At 36.9% G+C, this 21,178-nt stretch overlaps 1 protein-coding gene across 1 annotated transcript; it reads left to right on the forward strand.

Moving 5' to 3' along the window:
- The first annotated feature begins 544 nt into the window (after positions 1-544).
- LOC106712368 (protein Wnt-11b-2) lies at positions 545-20,119 on the forward strand. The gene is made up of 7 exons (XM_014504890.2): positions 545-853; positions 14,513-14,748; positions 18,431-18,641; positions 18,737-19,015; positions 19,250-19,412; positions 19,558-19,814; positions 19,942-20,119. Exons 1-7 carry the CDS (start codon positions 780-782, stop codon positions 20,117-20,119), a joined length of 1,398 nt encoding a protein of 465 aa, XP_014360376.2. The 5' UTR covers positions 545-779.
- Positions 20,120-21,178: the final 1,059 nt, after the last annotated feature.

The raw sequence follows: 21,178 nt of genomic DNA on the forward strand, positions 1-21,178 counted from the left end.
ACTGAATTGATAAGTGGGTTGTACCGCGCGCGTGGGGAGAGTGCCCGACCGAACGCCCGCCCGCCTGCTATAACACGACCTTTATTCAAAGCTACGGCTTTTAATGGCTACACTTTCATTGTCTCTGAGAGGCTACCTCTCCGATGGATTACATTTTATAAAATATAGAATGTTGTGCTTTGGATTTTATTGCTTACTCTAGTTATATAAGATAGAGATAGAGTTTGCTATCAAATGGAATAAATTAATAAGTTTTGCATTTTGTCAATAGAAACTATCAAACTTAACGTAACGTAATAAGTATGGGGTATAAATTGTGCCAGATTACCTGATGTGCTATAATAGTTTTCAATTAGCGGTAATTGAAAAATATTTAGTATAGTGCTGATTACAATCAAAATAAAGAAAACGTGATGAGTATAATAACTACATTCATGTTTTTATTAATTATTCAGTTGTACGTATAAGAATTTATAATCTTTGACGGTGAGTTAGTGGCGGGCGGCGCGTCTTCCTGACCACTGGCGAGTGGCGGCGGGCGGCAGGCGGCAGCACTGGCAGTCGTGCACCGCGCGGACGCTTCTCCCAGCAGTCTGTCGTGTTCTGTCGCAGACGATACCTCATCGACACACGTTCTCTACCAACGCGACTGTTACGTTCTTTACCAACTCAATATTTTCCCGCCAAAAATTACGCGCTCTCCCGATGTTCTATGATTTTTATTTACTTTTTTGAAATAGTGACTCTACATTCGACCAGTGATTAATAACATTTTTGTGATGCGTTGTTTTTTCGTAATTTTAGTTTTATTCTTTGTGTTTTTACCAAGATCAACTGAGGCGATTCGATGGTTGTAAGTACATTTTTTTTAATTTCTGTAAACAAAGTTTACATAAGTTAGACATGCAGTTGTCTATAACCTACTTTATAATTTAATGTTTCGTAATTAATTCTAGTTTTCAGTCATATATTAAATATCAAAATACATGACAAAATTAATGTTCCATGTATTTAAGTGTAATTAGTACTAGTTGAAAAAAAGGAAAATCAACACATTTCGAAAAAATATTCTAATAAGAACATTTAGGTTTCAACAAAAACTATTGAATTGATTTAAAAAATACCGATAGAAAGCTCTAATATTAATAAGTAACTTAAATGCTATTTTTTTAATCTAACCGAGCAAAACGGGGAGGGGTAGCTGGATCGCCGCATCCGAATAAAAAGTCTTATATGAGATTTCTTAAAATTAAAAAGTAAATATATAACACTTCTCGTCGGATTAGTGGCTATAAGTAAAATTTAATATCATTTCATAATATCTGCACCTGAATAACGTATCATCATACATATTCCTAAGCGGCGAAGAATAAAATCGTTCCATAGTTATAATGGCCTATAAAGTCGCACAAAGAATCGGTCTATTTTAGTTTCAAAGACGATGATTATTTACAAATGTTTGAGATGTTTTATTTTTGTTTTGCCTACGTGTCTGGTTTGAAGGGATGTTAATTTGAAAGATGAAAGACTTTTTCAAATCATTTAAATGGTTTATGCGCCTTTTTTAATTTTAAAAACAATTCTAAACAATGTATCAATTCTTCTCAGAAGTAGGTAGGTACTTATATCAGCTTACTTTTTATAACCAAAGGGAGAGTCACTGGATGAAGTTATTATATGTAGCGTATATATGGATATTATTTTCACTGGTGTACCAGTCATTGGATCTCATTTTCCATGCCAAAGGTAGACAAATGTGAGTTATATGCACAAGTTATTTTATATATCAGTTGTCATTTACATCGAATTTAAGTTGTTTAGTTTTATAGAAATAAAAAGAGCTTAGAATTAAATAAATTATTTCTTAATTACTCTTATAACAGCTTACAGCTTTCTGCAATTTTGCTGCAATTTTTGAAGCTGCTCATTCCAAAAGGAAAATGTATCGCAACATAAAATAAATTAAATAGTTTTATAGATCTCAAGTAAGCAATTAAAGTTCTTTGTTGCAAAACAATCTTAACTCAATTAACTGGCGTGTTGAAAGAACCTGAATTGTTTAGGACTGAAGTTTGAGCATGAATCACTTTAAAATGCTTTTTAAACATCGATTAAAATAGAAATCGATTAAACATATGTTTCGATTTTTATTTTAAAAGCAAAGTTAAACGTTTGTAATCTGCCAGTTTTAAAATTATACTTGGAGTACATCCAGTCTCTATTAGACGAAGGGAATGTCTACAAAACATTAATAAAAGATTATGTAAATCGGAACGCCACCACCTGCCGTCACTATTAGAATTTTACAGCACGATAAAAAAGTATCTATAGGGTAACGTCGACGGCATCGAGTTATGTGGGATAGATAAAGTTGTTTCTTTGGAGATCCTCTTATTCACTTCTTTTTTCTTCTTATTTTGCTGACCAGAAAACTTTAAATTATATACCTGAGATTATGCGCACGGATACTAATTTATATAACTTCTTTTGAGTACGAAACTTGTTTCAAGTTGGGTTTTAGAAAATATTTTTTTTCCTCGCATAAAGTTTAAGGAAAAGCTTCCTTGAGTTGCTTCGGACAATTCCTCAATACTTGTAATTAATTATTAATTTACTTATGTTAGTAGTATTATGTATTAAAAGTAAATATTAAACATATGTAGACTATGCTGCGGGGATCAGCAAGTGTCAAAAAATAATAAAATTATACTTTTAATAATATAAGCAATAAATGATCTAAAACAAGAAGCCAATTAGCGCGAATAGACGAAACTGTTGTAGCCCGACGCCCGATGCCCGATGCCCGTCCATCGGCACTCCCTAATTGAACATTGCACTAATGAGTTGCGTTGTTCGCTGCATCCCGCAATTATTCGCCCCAGTGATCGCGCGGAAATATATTGAGGAGCTTTGGTACTGGCAAATATGATATGAGGTATAATTTGTTTCTTAATAGCGTTTCGAAATGTTTCTACGACGTATATTTTATTCAACTTTGTGAGAAAATGTTTTAAAGATAGGCAGGATTTGTATCGCACACATCTTAACACTGCAGAAAATTCACAGAAAACATTTTACTATATAACATGTGTTAGGTCGACTTGTACGCTTTTGAAGGGTAAGAAGGAGGAGTCAAGTCAGTCGAGCTACTTATTTTTTATTTAAATTAAACAATTCTTTTTGAATATTTTAGCTATGTGAATAAATAACTTTCACAAAAAAAAAAAAAGCACCAACATAGTGAACAATCTTACGAAAATTATTCGTTAAAAATTTACTTTTTTTTAATGATACACTGGTATTAAACGCAATTGCAATATGACTAACATCTGTCGCCTTCAAAACCCCGTTTTGTGCCTATTTTCCGCACTCTGCGTACCAACGCCCTAGGCTATTGCCTAATTCATTCATTTGTACGGACCGGCTCTAGATACCCTCTTGTTGATGGGTGTTTTTGGAAAGGCAATTAGATATTGGAGGTTTAATCAAGTATCATTCATATCAGTTATTGCATTTTTAGTTACAGTATTCTTTATTGTATATTTCATTGATACGAAAAATAGATAAATAGTTACATTTCTCAATTGTGACGGAATATTTTATGTTATTTACTTTTGCTGCAATCTCCTTTATGATTTTTCTTTTTTACAAGGATTATTGTACAGTTTCCCGTGTTATTCCTACCCTTACTTTGATATTAGGTTTTGATATTTAACGTATTTCCCCTCACTTTACTGCCAAAGAGAGTGATTTCGTGGAAATCATTCATGACTAGAACTAACATAAAGTCGGAGGAACAGGCACTATTTGATTTCACCAGTGACGGCGCACGGTGGGTGCCTGTTTTACCGGGAGAACTTAGTGTACCAATAAATAGGTACTGTCTGCGCTTAATTTAGAATGTGATTAATAGGTGCTTATTTTTATTTGTTTAAGTTATAATAATTTTTAATATTGAATAAGCTAACGCTTGACCACAATCCCATATGATGTTAAGTGATGACGTGGTCGAAAGATGGTACGCGCTAGCTTACTTAATGTCTATGCTTAAAAATGTGTTAATTTTTTGGTTTTTAAAATTTAGATATTAGCAGATTTTATTTTATTCACAAATATTTTTGTGTTAGGATATGATTTACGACAACAGTCGAATCCCTCCAGGATTTAAGCCCAAAATCGGTAATTCATCCCCTTGACGATTGGGCTTTTGGCGCTTGTCACGGGAAAAGTCTAGTTTTGCATAAATATTAAAAAAGTATATATTAAAAAATGGAAGTGAGTAGGATCATATAGAATATTCGAATTAATATTTATTAATGAAGCGCAATAACACATGTCGCGTGGAATATCACTTACTCTTAATAAGATGTCACTCGTTTTATCAGTTTGAAAAAATACCTCCAAATATGTTTGTAAATAGTACAAATTATAAGAAAGTTTATTCACATAATTCACTGTATGTTTGTAATTAATTTTATTTGGTTTAACTTTTTTCTGTGTACTTATGTTAAGGATATTAAAAAAGTTTGAGTTATGACATTGGCCGGCAAACGGCGGATGATTTATTCCTCACCGAGGGCTCACTGAATTAAGCCCGGAGTGCGGTAGTACGGCTCGTTTACAGTTTTGCTCCAGTTAATCTCTCATTTCTTATTTGTAAAATACAACTAGTCTTCTAAAAATGGAACTAGCTATTGTTAGTAGTATTTTAATTTCTTTGTCGAAATACTTATTACAATTTCATGATTTGCCATGATATGGCATGATGAATATAGTATATCTAGTGTTGTTCTACAAACACTAATTTGAAACTGTAACAACTCCGGTATAATTTGCATAAAACAATCACCAAACTATGGTAAACTTTCTTCAGTCAGACTCATTAATCATTAAGTACATTACTTATAAACAACAAGTCAAACTTTGGTTAAATATTGTAGTAATATACTATTAAAGTATTACTTAAGCAGCTCTACTATCAAAGCGAATCGGTCCCCACACTCTCGGTGCTAATGTATTTCCTGGCGGTCCCTTTGCTCATTGTTGTGTACTCTCAATTGCAACCAGTCGTTACACCAACATTTTATCATTGTTAAATTATTACGTAATTGTTACACAAACTGACGACCGTATTATTTCCAAGAACAGCTCAAGAACTTTTCTCTTTGACATTTTTGTTATAACTAAAACTAGAATTGTGGATAAGCAAAATAAAAATACAGCTACACATAAGTAGTGCGCGGTGTAACGTCCTGAATGATATTTCTTTATGTAAGGATAAATGAAACGCAATCCTTAGTCTATTGTATGAAAAGAATAGGGATATCCTCGGGACATTCTTTTCGTGTAATTTTCTTATAATAAAGAATTTTCCGTCTCCTGAGATTGAAGCAAAGCGCCGTCGTGTCATTCTCTGGTAAGAGGCGACCTAAGTTATGCCGAGTCGGCGAGGCCGTGTGTGGCAGACCGAAAAAAATAATTTCCCTCGCTCGAGTTCCCACAGTGACTTTTCCAGGCGGCCGTCCCGTGCATCTGGCGGGACCTATTATTAGGGGACGGCTCTTAATGCTTTCTTAGGTATTTTTATATGGCCACCATCTTAGTTTTTACGATTGTGATTTTTATTAAATTCCAAGATCCGTGCTCGGTACCCGCGACTGCGACGCTCACGTTTGCGGCTGAAGGTGAAATACGAGCCACTTTAACGAATTTATTTTATCGTTCCAGCTCGCGCACATAGTTCTCGACATTTTATATTTTCTATTCTCATAAACGACATTGAGAAAAATGTCTACTATAACTAGTTTTCATGTCTTATTAAATTCAATGCCACTTATGTATATACATGTGTTAATTTTTTTATTAATAAAAATTTTAAGATATGTAACAAAATAAAACATATTTTTCATAAACATTCATGTTAAGTTAAATTACAATATTTAAAACAATTTTACAATTCTTTAGTCAGTCACTGATTTATGCTTAAATAATATTCTACATATATGTATATGCAGAACAGAATATTATATGCATATATGCAAACAAAACAAAAATTAGTATGCATAAGAAATGGAACGTCAATTTCTTTGTTCCAGTTTCCGTTATATTTTCCCGAGGGGAATTTGTGTTTTATTGTGACGTTGCATCCCATTCTATGTACGCTTGTTTTGTTATTCTTGAAATGAATTCAAGATCTTATGTTATTTTAAGATATTAAAGAAGTTTTAAAACATTGATAGTGGATTACACACTAGCTAATTTTCATAACATTTGTATGTAACAATGTTAAAAAGTTTGGAGATCGTTTTTAACAACAGCTTTGTATATGTAAAAACTATATATACAATACTAAACTATATTTACTATATATAAAATATAATATAGTTTCCTAAAGTTTAGGTACCGTTGACGTGCCTTGAATGTAAAGGCTTTCAAAGGGGTAACTTAATGGATTCGCGGTCTTTGGTAAAACGTAAACTAAGATTTGTGTAAAACGCGGTTATCGGAGCACATCGATCGATTACTATAAATAGTATATCGTTTCATTCGACTGACTTATCGACCTAGGGAAAGCGTTGTAATTAATCTTACGACTAATGTATGTTACTGAGGATTCATTCTTTGGCGTTATGCAATTCTTTTTGTCTGCGGAATGGGTGTCGTGGACAACAAGTGTAACAAGGCGCGTTCGCTCGATTCATTTGATCTGACACAAATTTATCAGCGCCTCGGAGCCCTTTATTAACGCCGCCGACAGCGACGTTCACTTTGTCTTGACAAATTCATAAATTACCAACATCCTCACGCGAGCTCGCATTTAGTCACCGATTTCTTGTTCGCCCGTATCGACGGATGTTTTTTTTGTAATTGTATTTAGTCTTCAATGAAGGACTATTTACATTTGATTCAAATAAAATAAATGTTTACGTGAAAACAACTTTAATATTATTTATATTTTATTACGTATCTGTTCATACTAAATCGTTTTCTAATAGATATTGGAGTTGACGAATGGGATCATACAACTTCCGTAAAAAGTTAATAATTACATACTCTATTAATCCATCTGATAAAGATAGAGCTTTTTTCACTTTTCTGTCTAAGTATTGAATGGCATGCATTTCGAATCGTCAAAGGTAGTATTACAGTTAGTGGCAACATTTGTAAAGGAATGCTTCATGCAAATATAACGCACTCCCCATGTCCTGCGCTCTTTGAACCTGTGTCTTAGAAAGAATTTTAAACGTGACCACTACTGCTTCTAACGCAAAAGCTGCTAATGCATTGAGGCTCTGTGCCGCCATTCTATGGAAGACCCTACAACCTTACATTCCATTCCCGTAGGTTTAACTTCACTTAACACATTCCTTAAAAGTGTAAAAATGTAACTACACTAATTTAATACATTTAAACAAAAAACTATTCTTCAAGTAACCGCAACATAATATACATAAGGCAAATTTCGTAAATTTATTGAATATAATTTTCTTGTAAAGCAAAATGCTAATGTAACACGGTCTTTAAAAAGATAGGGCACGTCGTCAGAGGAACTTTCACCCCTGAGGGTAAAGCGCGGTTACCTGCCGAGAGCCGACACCACTTGCCCGGCTTCCACCCGCACCGGCTGCGCTTATGTTACCTCAATATAATATTCATGTTCGCTTTATTAAAGCTCGCCGAATTTTTATGGTTCCGCACTACCGCACTATCGGAGTTCTGTCAAAGTCGTTCCGATGTTGTGCACTTATATATAATTGCGAGAATTTGATATTTTGCAGAGAATTGTCTCAAAAAAAGAAAAAGGTTATAAGGCAACAAATATTCTTAACAATATCTTAACGTTTTAATTAAATACAGAAAGAAGAGTATAATTTCGAACTCTGAAATAACTACAGCCGTTTCTGATCCTACTTCGTATATAAATAAGAATACGCGATGCATACAGCTGTTAGCATCATCTTGCAATATATTACGGCGACGTAAATCAAAGGGGCTTAACATACTACCAATAAAAACATTTCCTCAATCTTTTCGAAATTCGATTGCTTTTATCGTGTCAATATAAGATTAAAAAGAATTATTGCGTACTCTCAATCTTTTAACACTAATTAAATGTGAACATCCTAGGTTTAAAAAACGTTTTAACTAGTAATCTACTCGTTAAACTCCTCAAAATACCTGACTCTAATAAAGTATATGTATTCAGGCTAAATTCAAAGTTAGTTAAAAGTCAACAACAAAGCAAACTAACTAAACTAAAATAAAAAATCATTACATCGAGGCAGTCATGAGTAAACAAGCATTTAAAATTAAATAGCCAATTCATCTTCTAACCCCCATGTTACTGTGCAGCTTTTCTTAACACTGACTGAGGCAATTAGATATATTATCCGAAGAAATCTCAATTTGTTACAATCAGAAGCAGGGGTGGGAGCGGCGGCGGCGTCCGACTGCGACTGTTCTTGCGCCATTGAGCAGTGGAACAATGATACAGTAATAATGAACCATTCGACACAGCCACTTACCTACACGAGCTCACTTAATGACCAATATTAATCACGATCTACACCACTGTTTACTTTAATGAGTAAAGTTTTTTTGTAAGGAACCCGTATGTAATTAAGCTACTGTGTTGAATTTAAAGGAAATATGTTTTGAAAGTTCGTATTAAAAATGTAAAACAATATGTTAGTTTTTTTTGTTTAATATACATTCCATTAGTTTTAAGTGATTGTACTAATTTCGATTTGTTTGTAAGGAAAATATTTGCCTTATGGTGCAAACGAAATTTTGGATACTATAATTTATTAACCAAAATGTATAAAAAATTAAAATGATTATAAGCTGTTTTCTGTTTGTGTGATATAAAAGCTACACACAATTATAACTTAACGTTTTCAAATTCCCTTACCTGTTTTCCTATCAAAGAGTTATTAGTGTAATTAAAACACGCTATATACAATTAATTTTACAGGTAAACTTATCGCACTATGTGACCGTACTAATAAATTTTATTACCACCTAAGTATAATTTTCCATGAATATTCGAATCACGCTCCGGGAAAAGCCATTTCGTTTTGAATGTAGGTAAAGGCACACCGAGTGGGAAGTCGGAATAATTGAAACAAATGTAAGGATTACTCAACAAATTGTTCAATACAAGGGCGATTTATCTAAGTCGCCGGACGGCTGTTCATTTTATTGTTACAAATTAGATTTTACAATGAAATTTCATGTCATGTCATAATTAGATGAAAGGAATAGTGACATTGGCTTATATTAAATGTCAGCATATTCACGTTAGCACAACTACATCATCATGGTCTCACGATTGTCGTTCCTAGGGCCTAATTTTAGTCCTCTTCTCGACCTTTTTGTTATATGGAAGTGAGGAGAAGGAGTAGTGGTTGACGCAGGAGGGAACGCACGGAAAGAGAATATTTTCCCTTCCTCCGTCGATTAAAAAAGGTAATCAATGCAACTGCAATTGCGAATGTTTTTGGGCAGCGGTCGCATCGCTATTTCGGCAAATTCAGGGGGACGTTTGCTCATTTGCCACATATTATAACACTCACATTTTTCTGAAAAAAAAAATGTTACTATTGGTAATTTGGCAAAGGTTAATTTTCTAAAGTTTTCTTTCAATTATCACCGGGAGGCGGGCGAGGGCTGTGTGGCGGGGGCGATGCTGCACGCATGCCACGCTACCGCTACCACTATCATTCGGCGCTCAATCATCATTAAAGTTGAATCAGCGATCCATTGCAGCGACAGCTGTCTCACAGACAGTATTGTTTTTGCAAAAGCGTTTTGTTTGTCTTTATATATTCAAATTTTGGACACAATCAATTTGTTATTCTGTTTACTAATGTGTCTAGAATTACTATGAATTAAGAAAAAATGGAACAAATTAATAAACACTAGGTACGGTTTGTTCTGGCTAAAAGCTCTTCGGGTTGTCAGTATTTTGGGTTCAGTTTCAATTTCCACTACAGGCAATCTTTGAATATTTTCTAACGACTTCGGTTATGAAATGTTTAAAAAAAATAAAAAAAAAATTAACGTGCAAGTGCACTGAAACGTTTTGATATTTGAATGAAATCTGCATGGCTCGACATTCATGTTCACTAAGCCGGAAAAGTTAGTTCATAATGACGCTAGCGTATTCAATAGTGTGACGAAATCTCTTCAACGTCACCATAATAAAAATATAACTTCGCACCAATTTAGTTACCTTTTACAAACATTAACCAAATACTACCTACGCAACAAAAAATAATTTTAAAGTATAATTAGAACTTATTTGTAGACATTCGTAGACCCGGTTGTAGATTACTTGCAGAATTAACAGTAAGGACAGATGTTTAGCCATAGAATTACATAATACAACATAGACTCGTTTATGCGAGCTGAATATGTCACGTTAACTTATTCAATAAAAATGGTAACCTATTTTTTTAATTATCTCCTTATTCATTGACAAAGCGGGTCGGCCGGAAAGCTCGGTGGTCCTTTATGAAGCGCGACCAGTTATGACAATGCGAAACCGAACGCCCCTCCGCGCGCCGCTTTGTCTCCTAGATCGAGATAGGCGCGTAACATTCGATACGGGAATTATTTTATTACATTGTACGTACACGTGCGCGGCGTGACGAATACGATAATGTCCCCGGCATATCGGACCAGGGACCGTCGCAGCCACGGAACAATTGCATTCCACATGAATTATCCATAATGGAGACACGGCTACGGAAGCTTTGTGCCCGCAGTACCGTGACTCCGTCCCGCTGTAGACTAGTTAAAGCCAAAGGGCGACGAGGAACTGTGCAATATAACGTTAACATGCGTTTCAATAAAAAAAAACAATAAAAATCTTAAAATACAAGTACTCCTACAAGACTTGTTAACCTACTCGACTAGGTAGGACTTTGGTACCTAGATGTATGAAATAAATTCGTCAAATAAAAAATGTGACCTTTTTTCCCATTCGTTTCAGTAAACTTCCGGTGACATAGCGTGCAATTAAAAATATTACCAGATGCGAAAAATTGATATTTTATACATTTTATTCACGTGAGTACGAAGTTATCGGAAGGCAGCAAGTGATTATCTAGGTCGAAATAAAACAATGAAAATTCTTTGTTATGCGCTTATAAAGTCTTGGCGTAGAGCATGCAACAGAGGCGGTAGCGTCATTCGCTCGTGACGTGGTGACGTCGCGTGCGCGCTCTCCCCCTGCCCTGGCGTTCAGACAGGAATATCGGTTTTCCATGCGAAGCTATGTAATTATTAATACAAGTAACTGCATAATCTGCGACCCCACCGCCTTTGCGATTAAAATAAGCGCATTATACAAAATACTGTGAAGATTAATTTACAAATTTAATAGCAATCTGAATCAAAAGAGTATCCTTCTGTATCTAAAAGCTCTCAAAAGATGAAAATATATTGAATAAAAAGTTGCAATTTGTGTGGACCAGGCGCTGTACAATTAAAACACAGAATTGTAGAGACGATTTCAGCAACTGTTCATAGTCGCCGTCTTTAAAGTACCTACCCTACAGCCTCTGTAACGAGGGCTACGTTTCGGATAACGAACTTTATCCGCTTACATTCGTTTGTCCGGGTATAACGAACATTGATTATTTTACAGTTAATGTAAGTAAATAATCCTGGATACAATTATTGTCTTTCTCATTATTTTGCTAATTACTCGCATAATGGATCCATTACATTATTAATGTATTCGTTTTAATGATAAATCGGAAATGTTGGTGGCGTGTGTCCTTGTACAGTAAAATGTCAATGGAATTAAGTATACAGTCTTGGCTAACCCAGTTATAGTAATGTGGGCTTGTAAAAAGCATCGAGTACAGGCACGGCATCCCCCGCTACGCCGACGGGCGCGGCCAGCAACGCAAGCGGGTAGTACCATTTACCTGCCCGCCCTCGTCGCACGTAAGCATTCTTTACCTTTCCGTATCCACCACGCGATTTTTTTTGTTCATTTGAAATCACACGATTCGGTAGTATAAAGCTTTCGTAAACTAAAATACTTATGTCACTAAATATAATTGTATATCCTGCTTTCATTTCATGCACCATTTTTGGAATTATGTTAAAACTTTAATTTATTGACAAATCATTATTACTTTTACAGTTTCTTACGTTCGTAATAATATTAATAATAATGAGGAACTACAATATTTGTTGACGTAAGAATAATCACGATGAGTTTATTCGTTGATTTAAGGCAAATAAAGACGTCAGTGACAAATCTATCCGAGATGGTTGACAAAATATCGTCTTCCGCTTTCAAAGAGAAAACTAAAGGCGAATGCACAAAAAACATTGACAGTCCATTCTACAGCGGATCCATTTATAAACCCACTACTCTGGGATTCGGTGTTAGATTTTCACAAAGTCAGGAGGATGTATATCAAAACATGCCGTCGTCCCGACTCCGAAGTCACGTGTCATTGCCAAACCTGGGTAAAGCGGGCGAAGATATTGATAAGATGTCAAGCGCGAGAAAAGACGATCACCCGAAAATAGTGGAAATAGATGACGAGAGCGCGAGCAACTGCAACAGCAGCAAACACGTGCTGCAAATATCCACTGACAATATCAACGATTGGATTCTAGCGTCAGTGAAGAAACGCCCACATTTCGACGACAGCGGTGAAACTCACCCAGTGGACTTCCTGGAAAACATCAAATATTACATCTCAGAAATTAACATCGCCGCAGAAAAACAACTGCCTTTCATAATATCTTGCCTCGACGGCATACCATTACTGTGGGCTCGTTGTTTTCGAAACGAATTCAAGCAAGTCGAGGACTTTTATGAGGCATTCGAGCAGGAGTATTGGGGGCCGGAGAGACAGAAACTGATTCTTTATGACATGAAACTCGGTAAATACGACGAGGGGAAGTCGCGAATGGCCATGTCCGAATACTTCCTGCATAAAGTTACGAATTATAAACATCTGACTCCCCCGCCGTCCGATTTGGAAATTATTTATTCGCTGGCAGCGCACTTTCCTTCCGCCGTGGAGCTCGAAATGCGGCTGACACCGAAACCAACGCTACGCGAGGCGTACAGTATGCTGCGGCGCAGGGAGGGCGAGGCGGCCGACTTCCTACCTAATTACTTGTTTGAAATGTGTGAGGCGTACCAGCGTGGCTGTCGACCGCCGCCGCCGGACCACAGGCACCAAGCCTCGCAGCCCTCCTGCACCACTGACAAAGATAACAAACATCTGACATAATAATTACATATAATAATAATTACATATAATAATTGACTATTATATTTAGACAAAATATTTAAAAAAAATGGTTTGACTTTAAAAAGTATAGGCACACGACATTTAGTTCCACTCCTAATTGGAAAAAATCTGATTGAATAATAAATGTTTTTTTTGTTACAACAATTGTTTTACTAGCTGTCGCCCGCGACTCCGTCTGCGCGCAATTAAAAATAATAAGTAGCCTATGTGTTCTTCCAGACTATGATCTACATCTGTGCCAAATTTCGTAGAGAGCGGTCCCATCAAAGAAACATCCATCCATCCATCCAAACATTCGCATTTATAATATTAGTAAGATTACAGTTATGTCTTGTATAAAAACTTTGATGTTAAAGTGCGTTAATCGATCCGAATATGAGGATTAAGGACAAATCCTTTGCAATTGCAAATTTTTTATTCAAAGGAAACTGGTTTCGTGTTTAAAAAAATATTTATTTAAATATTCCTATAAGCTTATCCGACTCCGCAGTCAGTGTAAATATTTGCCAAAAGGAATGTTTAATGTTGTTTGTGGGCTTAAAACCCTTTTAGACATGGACATACTCGTACCTTCATATTACAAGACACAATTGTGAACATTTGCTTTTAACGCGAATGTATAATGTGTAATAAATAATTACTTATACAAGCTAAATAAGAATGGAATCCTTAACACTAAGTTGATAAAATAGACATTAAACGACTAAGGAATCCAGCATTAACAAGTGTTTCCTTCCACCGATTCATTACAATTAATTACATATATTGTTGTGAATTTTAAGGAAAGACAAAAATTATATAAAAATTATTAGACTAGCTTTTTCCTGCGACTCCGTCCGCGCGGAATTAGAAAAACTTAATAAGTACCCTATGTGTTCTTCCAAACCATGTTCTACATATGTGCCAAATATCATCAAGATCTGTTCAGCTGTTCCGAAGATACCTTCAAACAAACATCCATATAGCCATCTAAAAACTCGCATTTATATTATTAGTAAGAAGTAAGATAAATAAAATATTATCTGACCTATGGTAGTTCGATGGACCTAGACCGTTGTCCTCTTGGAATTTCATAATCTTCTTTTTGACATCCTGAGAAGAACAGAACGAGATGAGATATATCTCGCTCGCTTGTTATTCCAAAATCATTAGCGGACTATCAGTGTATTACTCCTTTGGCCACCATTACCTATAATTTTGATATATTATATTATGTTGAGGGCCTTGCACGAGAGCGACGGCAACTGGACAGAGAGCGAGTGCGGCGGTGCGCGGCGTGGCGGAGCGCTGTGGGGTGCGCAGGCACGAGCTTGCCGCCGGCAGCCGGCTGCCATGCCGCACGTGGCAGCCGCTGCTCGCCTCGCCCGGAACACCTGCCTAACGGCGCACGCCGGCGAACGCTGGAACTGCTCTTCTATCGAGCTGGCGCCCAGGTTCACGCCAGATCTACTCACAGGTACGCCGACAAATCTTTGCAAGAGGTACCTGTATAAAAGTCGTATAGCAGGGGCTAGGTTTCCCTAACTCCACTACTGGCGAAATGACATGTGAAATAAAATAATGTATCCAACGTCGTATATAGGGTTCCCAGTCGTCAAACCTACTAGCCAGACAGACCAGCCAGTTTTGCCAGACATTTGGGTAGAAAGGTCGGACACCCTATATTATTTAGAATTTTGTCTCAGTATTAATAGGTACACTCTCGTTTGGGAAATGTAAAAAGCCTAACAAAAGCCGGACAACCGTTTATTTTGGCCAGACACGCAGTCAAAAAGCCTACCTATGTCCGGCTTTATCCGGACGCCTGGCAACGCTAATCGTATATATACCTATATGTAAGCACTGAAAAAAAGAACATAAATTATTTATTTAATTATTCTATTGTGTTACGCTTCAACAACATCCGAAAGTTAATTAAATTCTTGAACCTTTGAGGCTCCAAATTTATAGTTCCATTAAAGTTTTTTTTCTAATTAACATCGAGGGATCATCCGGAGTAGATAAGTTAGACATGAAGTTATACGACATTTTAGAAAGACTGATAATTCGGGATAATTATTATACGAAATTTCCAACTTATATGTAAGGTAAATTGTAAGGTGAAGACAATATTCTTTGAGTCGTAGTTAGTTTGTGTTGTCTTTCGATAAATTGTTATAGAATGGCCTGTATGACTTCAGAAATCAGATCAGTGCCAAAGCTAAGAAAAAGCATTTTTTTTCTTACCATAGATATCGTTAGCTTGACCGCTAACGGTACTATCTTAATAAAAAGAATGTCTAAGCGGCTTGGTACGCCACCCTAGCTTCCCTACCTTACGCCCACCTCTCGAATGCCGACGAGTTGGCGCGACTTGCGTTCCCACCGGACAGTTTTTGTGCGGCCGCGGGCGGCGTGTCGACGGGTCCGGTCGCTCGACCGTTCCGAGCTCGACTCGGACATGCTCTACTATTTACATATTATACCGTTTTATTTATCGCTTTTCGGGTAATTAATTTCAAGAAAGCCCTTTGTTTCACTATACTATGTTGCACAACCAATTAAATGACGTTGTAGTTTCATGTCGCAGTTTCATAATTAAAATAACTTTTAACTTAAAGATTAATGAGAAATTACGGCCTTATCAAATGTTTTAATCAATCTTGCAACTTAATTACTGTAGAAATTAGTAATAGATATTTTTATCAATATGACTGGTATAATTAAATTAAAGTTATTTTTTGGAATATCTGTCTAAAGGTTTTTAATATATTCTACATGTTGAGAACAAGTACAATGTCGTTTATTTTACTTGGTAGAACGTCTACTTATTTTTTTATTTATTTCAAACAAAACATTTTGAAATACATTTCCAACAAAGAATAAACCTGTGTTGTACTGTGACAATTTCACAAGTCTATTGTGATCATAAATCACGCTATCATTTCCTAATAGATATCTGGCACGGAGCTTTTACTTGGCAACGCTCGCCGCTCGCCGCTCGCCTTTATATCATGAGCATCGCGACATGTCCCTACTTGCGTATACCTCGCAAAATAAACTAACTTATCTGCACGAACTTGTTTACGTTACAGTCAAACGGTACGGCATCAAAAAAAATGTGTAGGTACTTATTGTGTTTTGTTAATTACTAAAATTTAAATGTTTCCAAACACTTGAGCCTTGCTCCAGGGCATTCTATAGCTTAAATTCAAGCAAGAAAAGAGACTTTTTTACATGGATTTAGGTATCTAAGACGTATTTATAATGGTTTTTAAAAATCAGAAAAATATTGTGTTAATTCTTGCGCAATCCTATGAATATAATAATAATAATAATATTTATTTAATTCAAGAAAATCTTCATATTAATGCTCCATTAATTTATTTTTATTTCTATAAATAGAAATTACCAGAATCATATCGTCTCTAAATATTTAATAAAAAGCTTACTAGGAACCTTACTTCAAAATAATCCCTACTAAAAGCGCGCTTGCTGGAAAAGCATTTTCATTTCTAAAGAACTGCATTCAATGCACTGGAAAGGCATTCAATATTGAAGTCTAGGAGTGATTAAAATAATATTTTTTACACGTTGCGATATATCATATGATTATTATCAATTTTTAAACATAGGCTTATTTTTTATCGATTAATAAGATTCCTCCTATTTAGTCACTATTAATTACTTCCATATAAATATAGAGCTAAAGAATTATTTGCTGTGGTTTTTTATTATAGTTTAAGATAACTTAACAAAATAATAATATTTCACTTGGTCTGGCGACTGCAAGCTGTCTGCAGCGGTGGACAGCCGGATGTCCACCACAAGCTAGGAAGCGACAGAGGCTATTGTTGTTCGCGATCGGTCTACGTAACCTCACAGCTCGCCGCCCACCCTGACCTTACTTAAGGAAATTAATTGACAAGAAATGTCTGCTGCAAACAAACAGTTAGGAATCTTCAAAGTGCTTCGGGCTTAATACATTTTAATTAAAAGTTTCTCTAAACGAAGTACGTCTGGAGTTCCGCGCTAATGAACCCAAAATTAAATTTTCTCTTCGACCAGATTTCTTTGTCGCGTTTTGTTTCAGTGATTCTTAAAATTTAATTTGTCTTTCATAATCGAAATAAATAGATTATGTGATTAATTATTATATTAAATATAAGTAGTTTATAATAATTATTTGTGACGGAATTTCTGACGGTGTCTTTCTTTCTTTTCGTGATCAACCGTTATATACGTAAAAAAATCGATATGCTTAATACAATATTGTAAAACGTAGTTTAAAGCGGCGTTACCCTTAAAATGAAAGACAACAATGGAAGTGACTTTCCACAGTGTATCCGTACAGTGATGTCCCATTCTCTATCAAAGTCAGATATATCGCAAACGTATCAATCAGCGAGTTACTATCTGAGTAAAGCGGCGTCCGCTTTTTATCTTACGTGCATCAAATACAAAGGTTTCGTTGGTTGCGAGCGCGGAGGGTTGCCGCAGAGACTGACAAAAGATTTAATTACACGCATGAATCAAAGCAGGGCAGGGGCGGCCGAGGGGCCCTAATGATAACCTTAAGCGGTGCGTTCCACTCAGCGATGATCGCGATAAGCTTGACCGGCATTGTGAGCGACGAGGCTGAGCTGCGGGCTCGCTACGACCTGTCGAGATCTCACTGCTAGATTGCTTGTAATTACAAGTAAAGGATTGCGATCTGTATAACGCAATGTTTAGAACATGGCACGTTATCTATAAAGATGAATTTAAATTAAGTATGATATTTTAATAAACTTCAATAAGAAACTATGAAATTAGATATAAAATAGAGAGTAAACAAAATTGGTCTATTTCAAGTGCGCAAGCTCAGTGAAAGCAAAAGAAATTGGTGCGACAGTCTAAGCATCGCCTTGACATTGAGTCAGAGTGTATTTTAACCTAAAATTAGACTAGCTAGTTTATAATTGTCTTCGAATTAGTCATAAGAACGATAGAAATACATGTGAGAGGTATTGTACTATTTTTGTACTTTGTTAATATAGTCTTTTATTAGTATAGTTACGGATATAACTGCCAAAAAAATAGGTTGAAGTACGACTAAATAAGAATGAAGCCATAGACATCATATTAGTGACCACATCTAATAAAAAAAAACCCTACAGGTACTCGTGAACAAGCCTATGTGTACGCGATATCGGCGGCAGCGTTATCGTGGACGATGGCGCGAGCGTGTGCGGCAGGCACGCTGGCCGCCTGCTCGTGCGCCACGCCCCCGCGCGCACCGCCCCGCCCGCCGCGCCATGCCGCCCCGCCCGAACCGCACGCCAGCTTCAAGTGGGGCGGTTGCGGAGATAACTTACAATGGGCTGAACGGTACTAGTGCATTAACACAAATTAACAATACATTGTTCACCATTTGCAAACGTAACCTGATCCTCGAATCAAACGAATCTACGAAATATTTTCAGGTTTGCTAAACAATTCCTTGACGCTCATGAAATCGACATCAGAGACGGTAGAATTGAAGATGTAATCGAAGTGGAAACGACGACAACGGAGAAGCCGAGGACGACGACGGAGACTATCACAGCGCCGCCTGTCGTGATACTGGTGGACGACGAGCCCGCGCCTGCGCCCGCCGCTAACCTCACCGCCACGCAGAGGCCACGCAAGGGCCGTCGCGGACGGAAACGGCTGCCCAGGTCTCCGCGACGAGGCAGGCCCACGAGAAAAAGGTTCAGATCGAGGTGATACACAATACATAAGATACACAATATAAGAAATTTAAAAATGTATCTTACTAGTATTATAAATTCGAATGTTTGGATGGATGGATGTTTGTTAGTAGGATCTCCAGTACGGCTGCATGGATCTCGCAAAAATTTGTCATAGACGTAGAACATGGTCTGAAAGAACACATAGGCTACTAAGGTTTTCTTTTATTTCCGCGCGGACGCTTTTTTAAAATTGAATATTTTCAGATACGAGTATGAAGACAGAGGGTCTCGCCACCGCAACATCGAGTACCGCATGGCGGCGGACGACCCTCGCTTCGACCCGCAAGTGGACCTGCGCACAAGACTCGACACGCTGCGCCCGCTCATCGCGGCCGCCAACCTCATTAACTTGCGCTTCGGCAGGAAGGTCACCGAAAAACATTATTTTCAACTAGTATTAACCAGAAAACTGATATTTTATGAAAAAAACATGGGTACCGGAGCCTATAATAGCGTCCAGTGATGAATCAATGGCATAGCTAGAACACTAATGATGCGCATATTGTTTGCAGGTAGTATCAAGCGGCATGCGGACGAAGTGCACGTGTCACGGCGTGTCAGGGTCGTGCTCGGTGCGCACGTGTTGGCGCGCGCTGCCCTCGCTGACGCGCGTGGCCGCGGCGCTGGCGGGCGAGGCGGCGCGCGCTGGCCCGCTCAAGGCGCACGCCCGCCGCCGCGCGAGGCCTCGCCCCCGACTGCGCTACGTCACGCCCAGCCCCGACTACTGCGAGCCCGAGCCCGCCGCCGGCTCCCTCGGCACACACGGCAGGTAAACATTGATTTTACACTTGTAAATACTATGTCGTTGTCATTTTTATATGCATCAATACTTAGCCCTGCTGGTTTTATTATCTTGTTACTATTGCTAAGGTGTACAGTTGTAACATTATGTTTAGAAAGTGTAACGCGAGCCTGGGCAGCGGGGCGGGGGGGTGCGCGCGGCTGTGTTGCGGGCGCGGGCGGCGCGCGGTGCGCTCCAGCCGACTCGAGCGGTGCCGCTGTCGCTACCACTGGTGCTGCCGCGTCGACTGCCAGCTCTGCCGCGTCACCACCGAGGAACACTACTGCAACTGAACTACCACTGCAGTATGCTGCTCCGATATAACATATTGCAGTTTCTCCCATTTGACACCCATAAGCGTCTTCTTTAAAGAAGTGCAAGGGATTTGTAGGAAAAACAAAACGAGAACATTCCAAATGTATTCTAATCATTCAATGTTTGCTTTCATAATTACAACTTTTCATTTTTCAGTTTTTCCATAGAAGAATTTTGGTATACAAATTACATAACGAATTCCGTTTTATTTACAAATATTTCAACCAAAGATAAAAAAATAACACAACAAACACTAGTCATTTCGTTGTAAGAGTAGTTGCGGTTCAATTTGTATTGGCGTAGTTTTAAGTATATGACTTATAATGCCACCAAAGACATTATCAGTACTTACACTATCTAAATAATGTTTTCTATATTTTTTTTAAATTTTAGTGACAGCATAATGAGAGTTAATTCTTGTGACTAGGATAAAATTTATATCTTGACAATAATGTGTTACGTGTGTAGAAGTTATAGACTGTAGACATAGCTATTAAAATAAACTTTCATCTTCTCTAGGACTTGCTTTCTGTATATAATGTAAGCTTGAGTTTTTAATTTATGTAAATGAGTAGATATTAAAAAATAGAGTCAGTATTTAATGTTATTAGTTTAGATCAACTCCTACTTGTACATAAGTCTGTACTTATTTAAAACAACGGTGTTCTTTAACTATTAAGATTACATAATAAGTTTCAAAATGTAAAATAGTGAGTTTTGTGTAGAATTGTAGGATTGAAAACGGGAATAAAAGAACTTAGTTTGACAAAAAAAAAAGTATTTTATTTGCTGCAAAACAAAACACAGCTGTTACAAATGAAATATTTGCATTCGAATTGTGTGTACTCAGTGAACATTTTGTAACTAAATTTTTATTTGGATGAGAACTCAAACCATATTCAATATCATCAATTAAATTAAATTTTTCAAATAAACGAATACGAAAATAAATTCCTTTTAATCAAAGCAAAGCGCTGGCGTTCGTCCATTTTAAACAAAATTATAAATTTCAAGCAAATAATTTATTTTTCATTTCA

Source organism: Papilio machaon, chromosome 3 (genome assembly GCF_912999745.1).
Source record: "Papilio machaon chromosome 3, ilPapMach1.1, whole genome shotgun sequence".
Classification (NCBI taxonomy): domain Eukaryota; kingdom Metazoa; phylum Arthropoda; class Insecta; order Lepidoptera; family Papilionidae; genus Papilio; species Papilio machaon.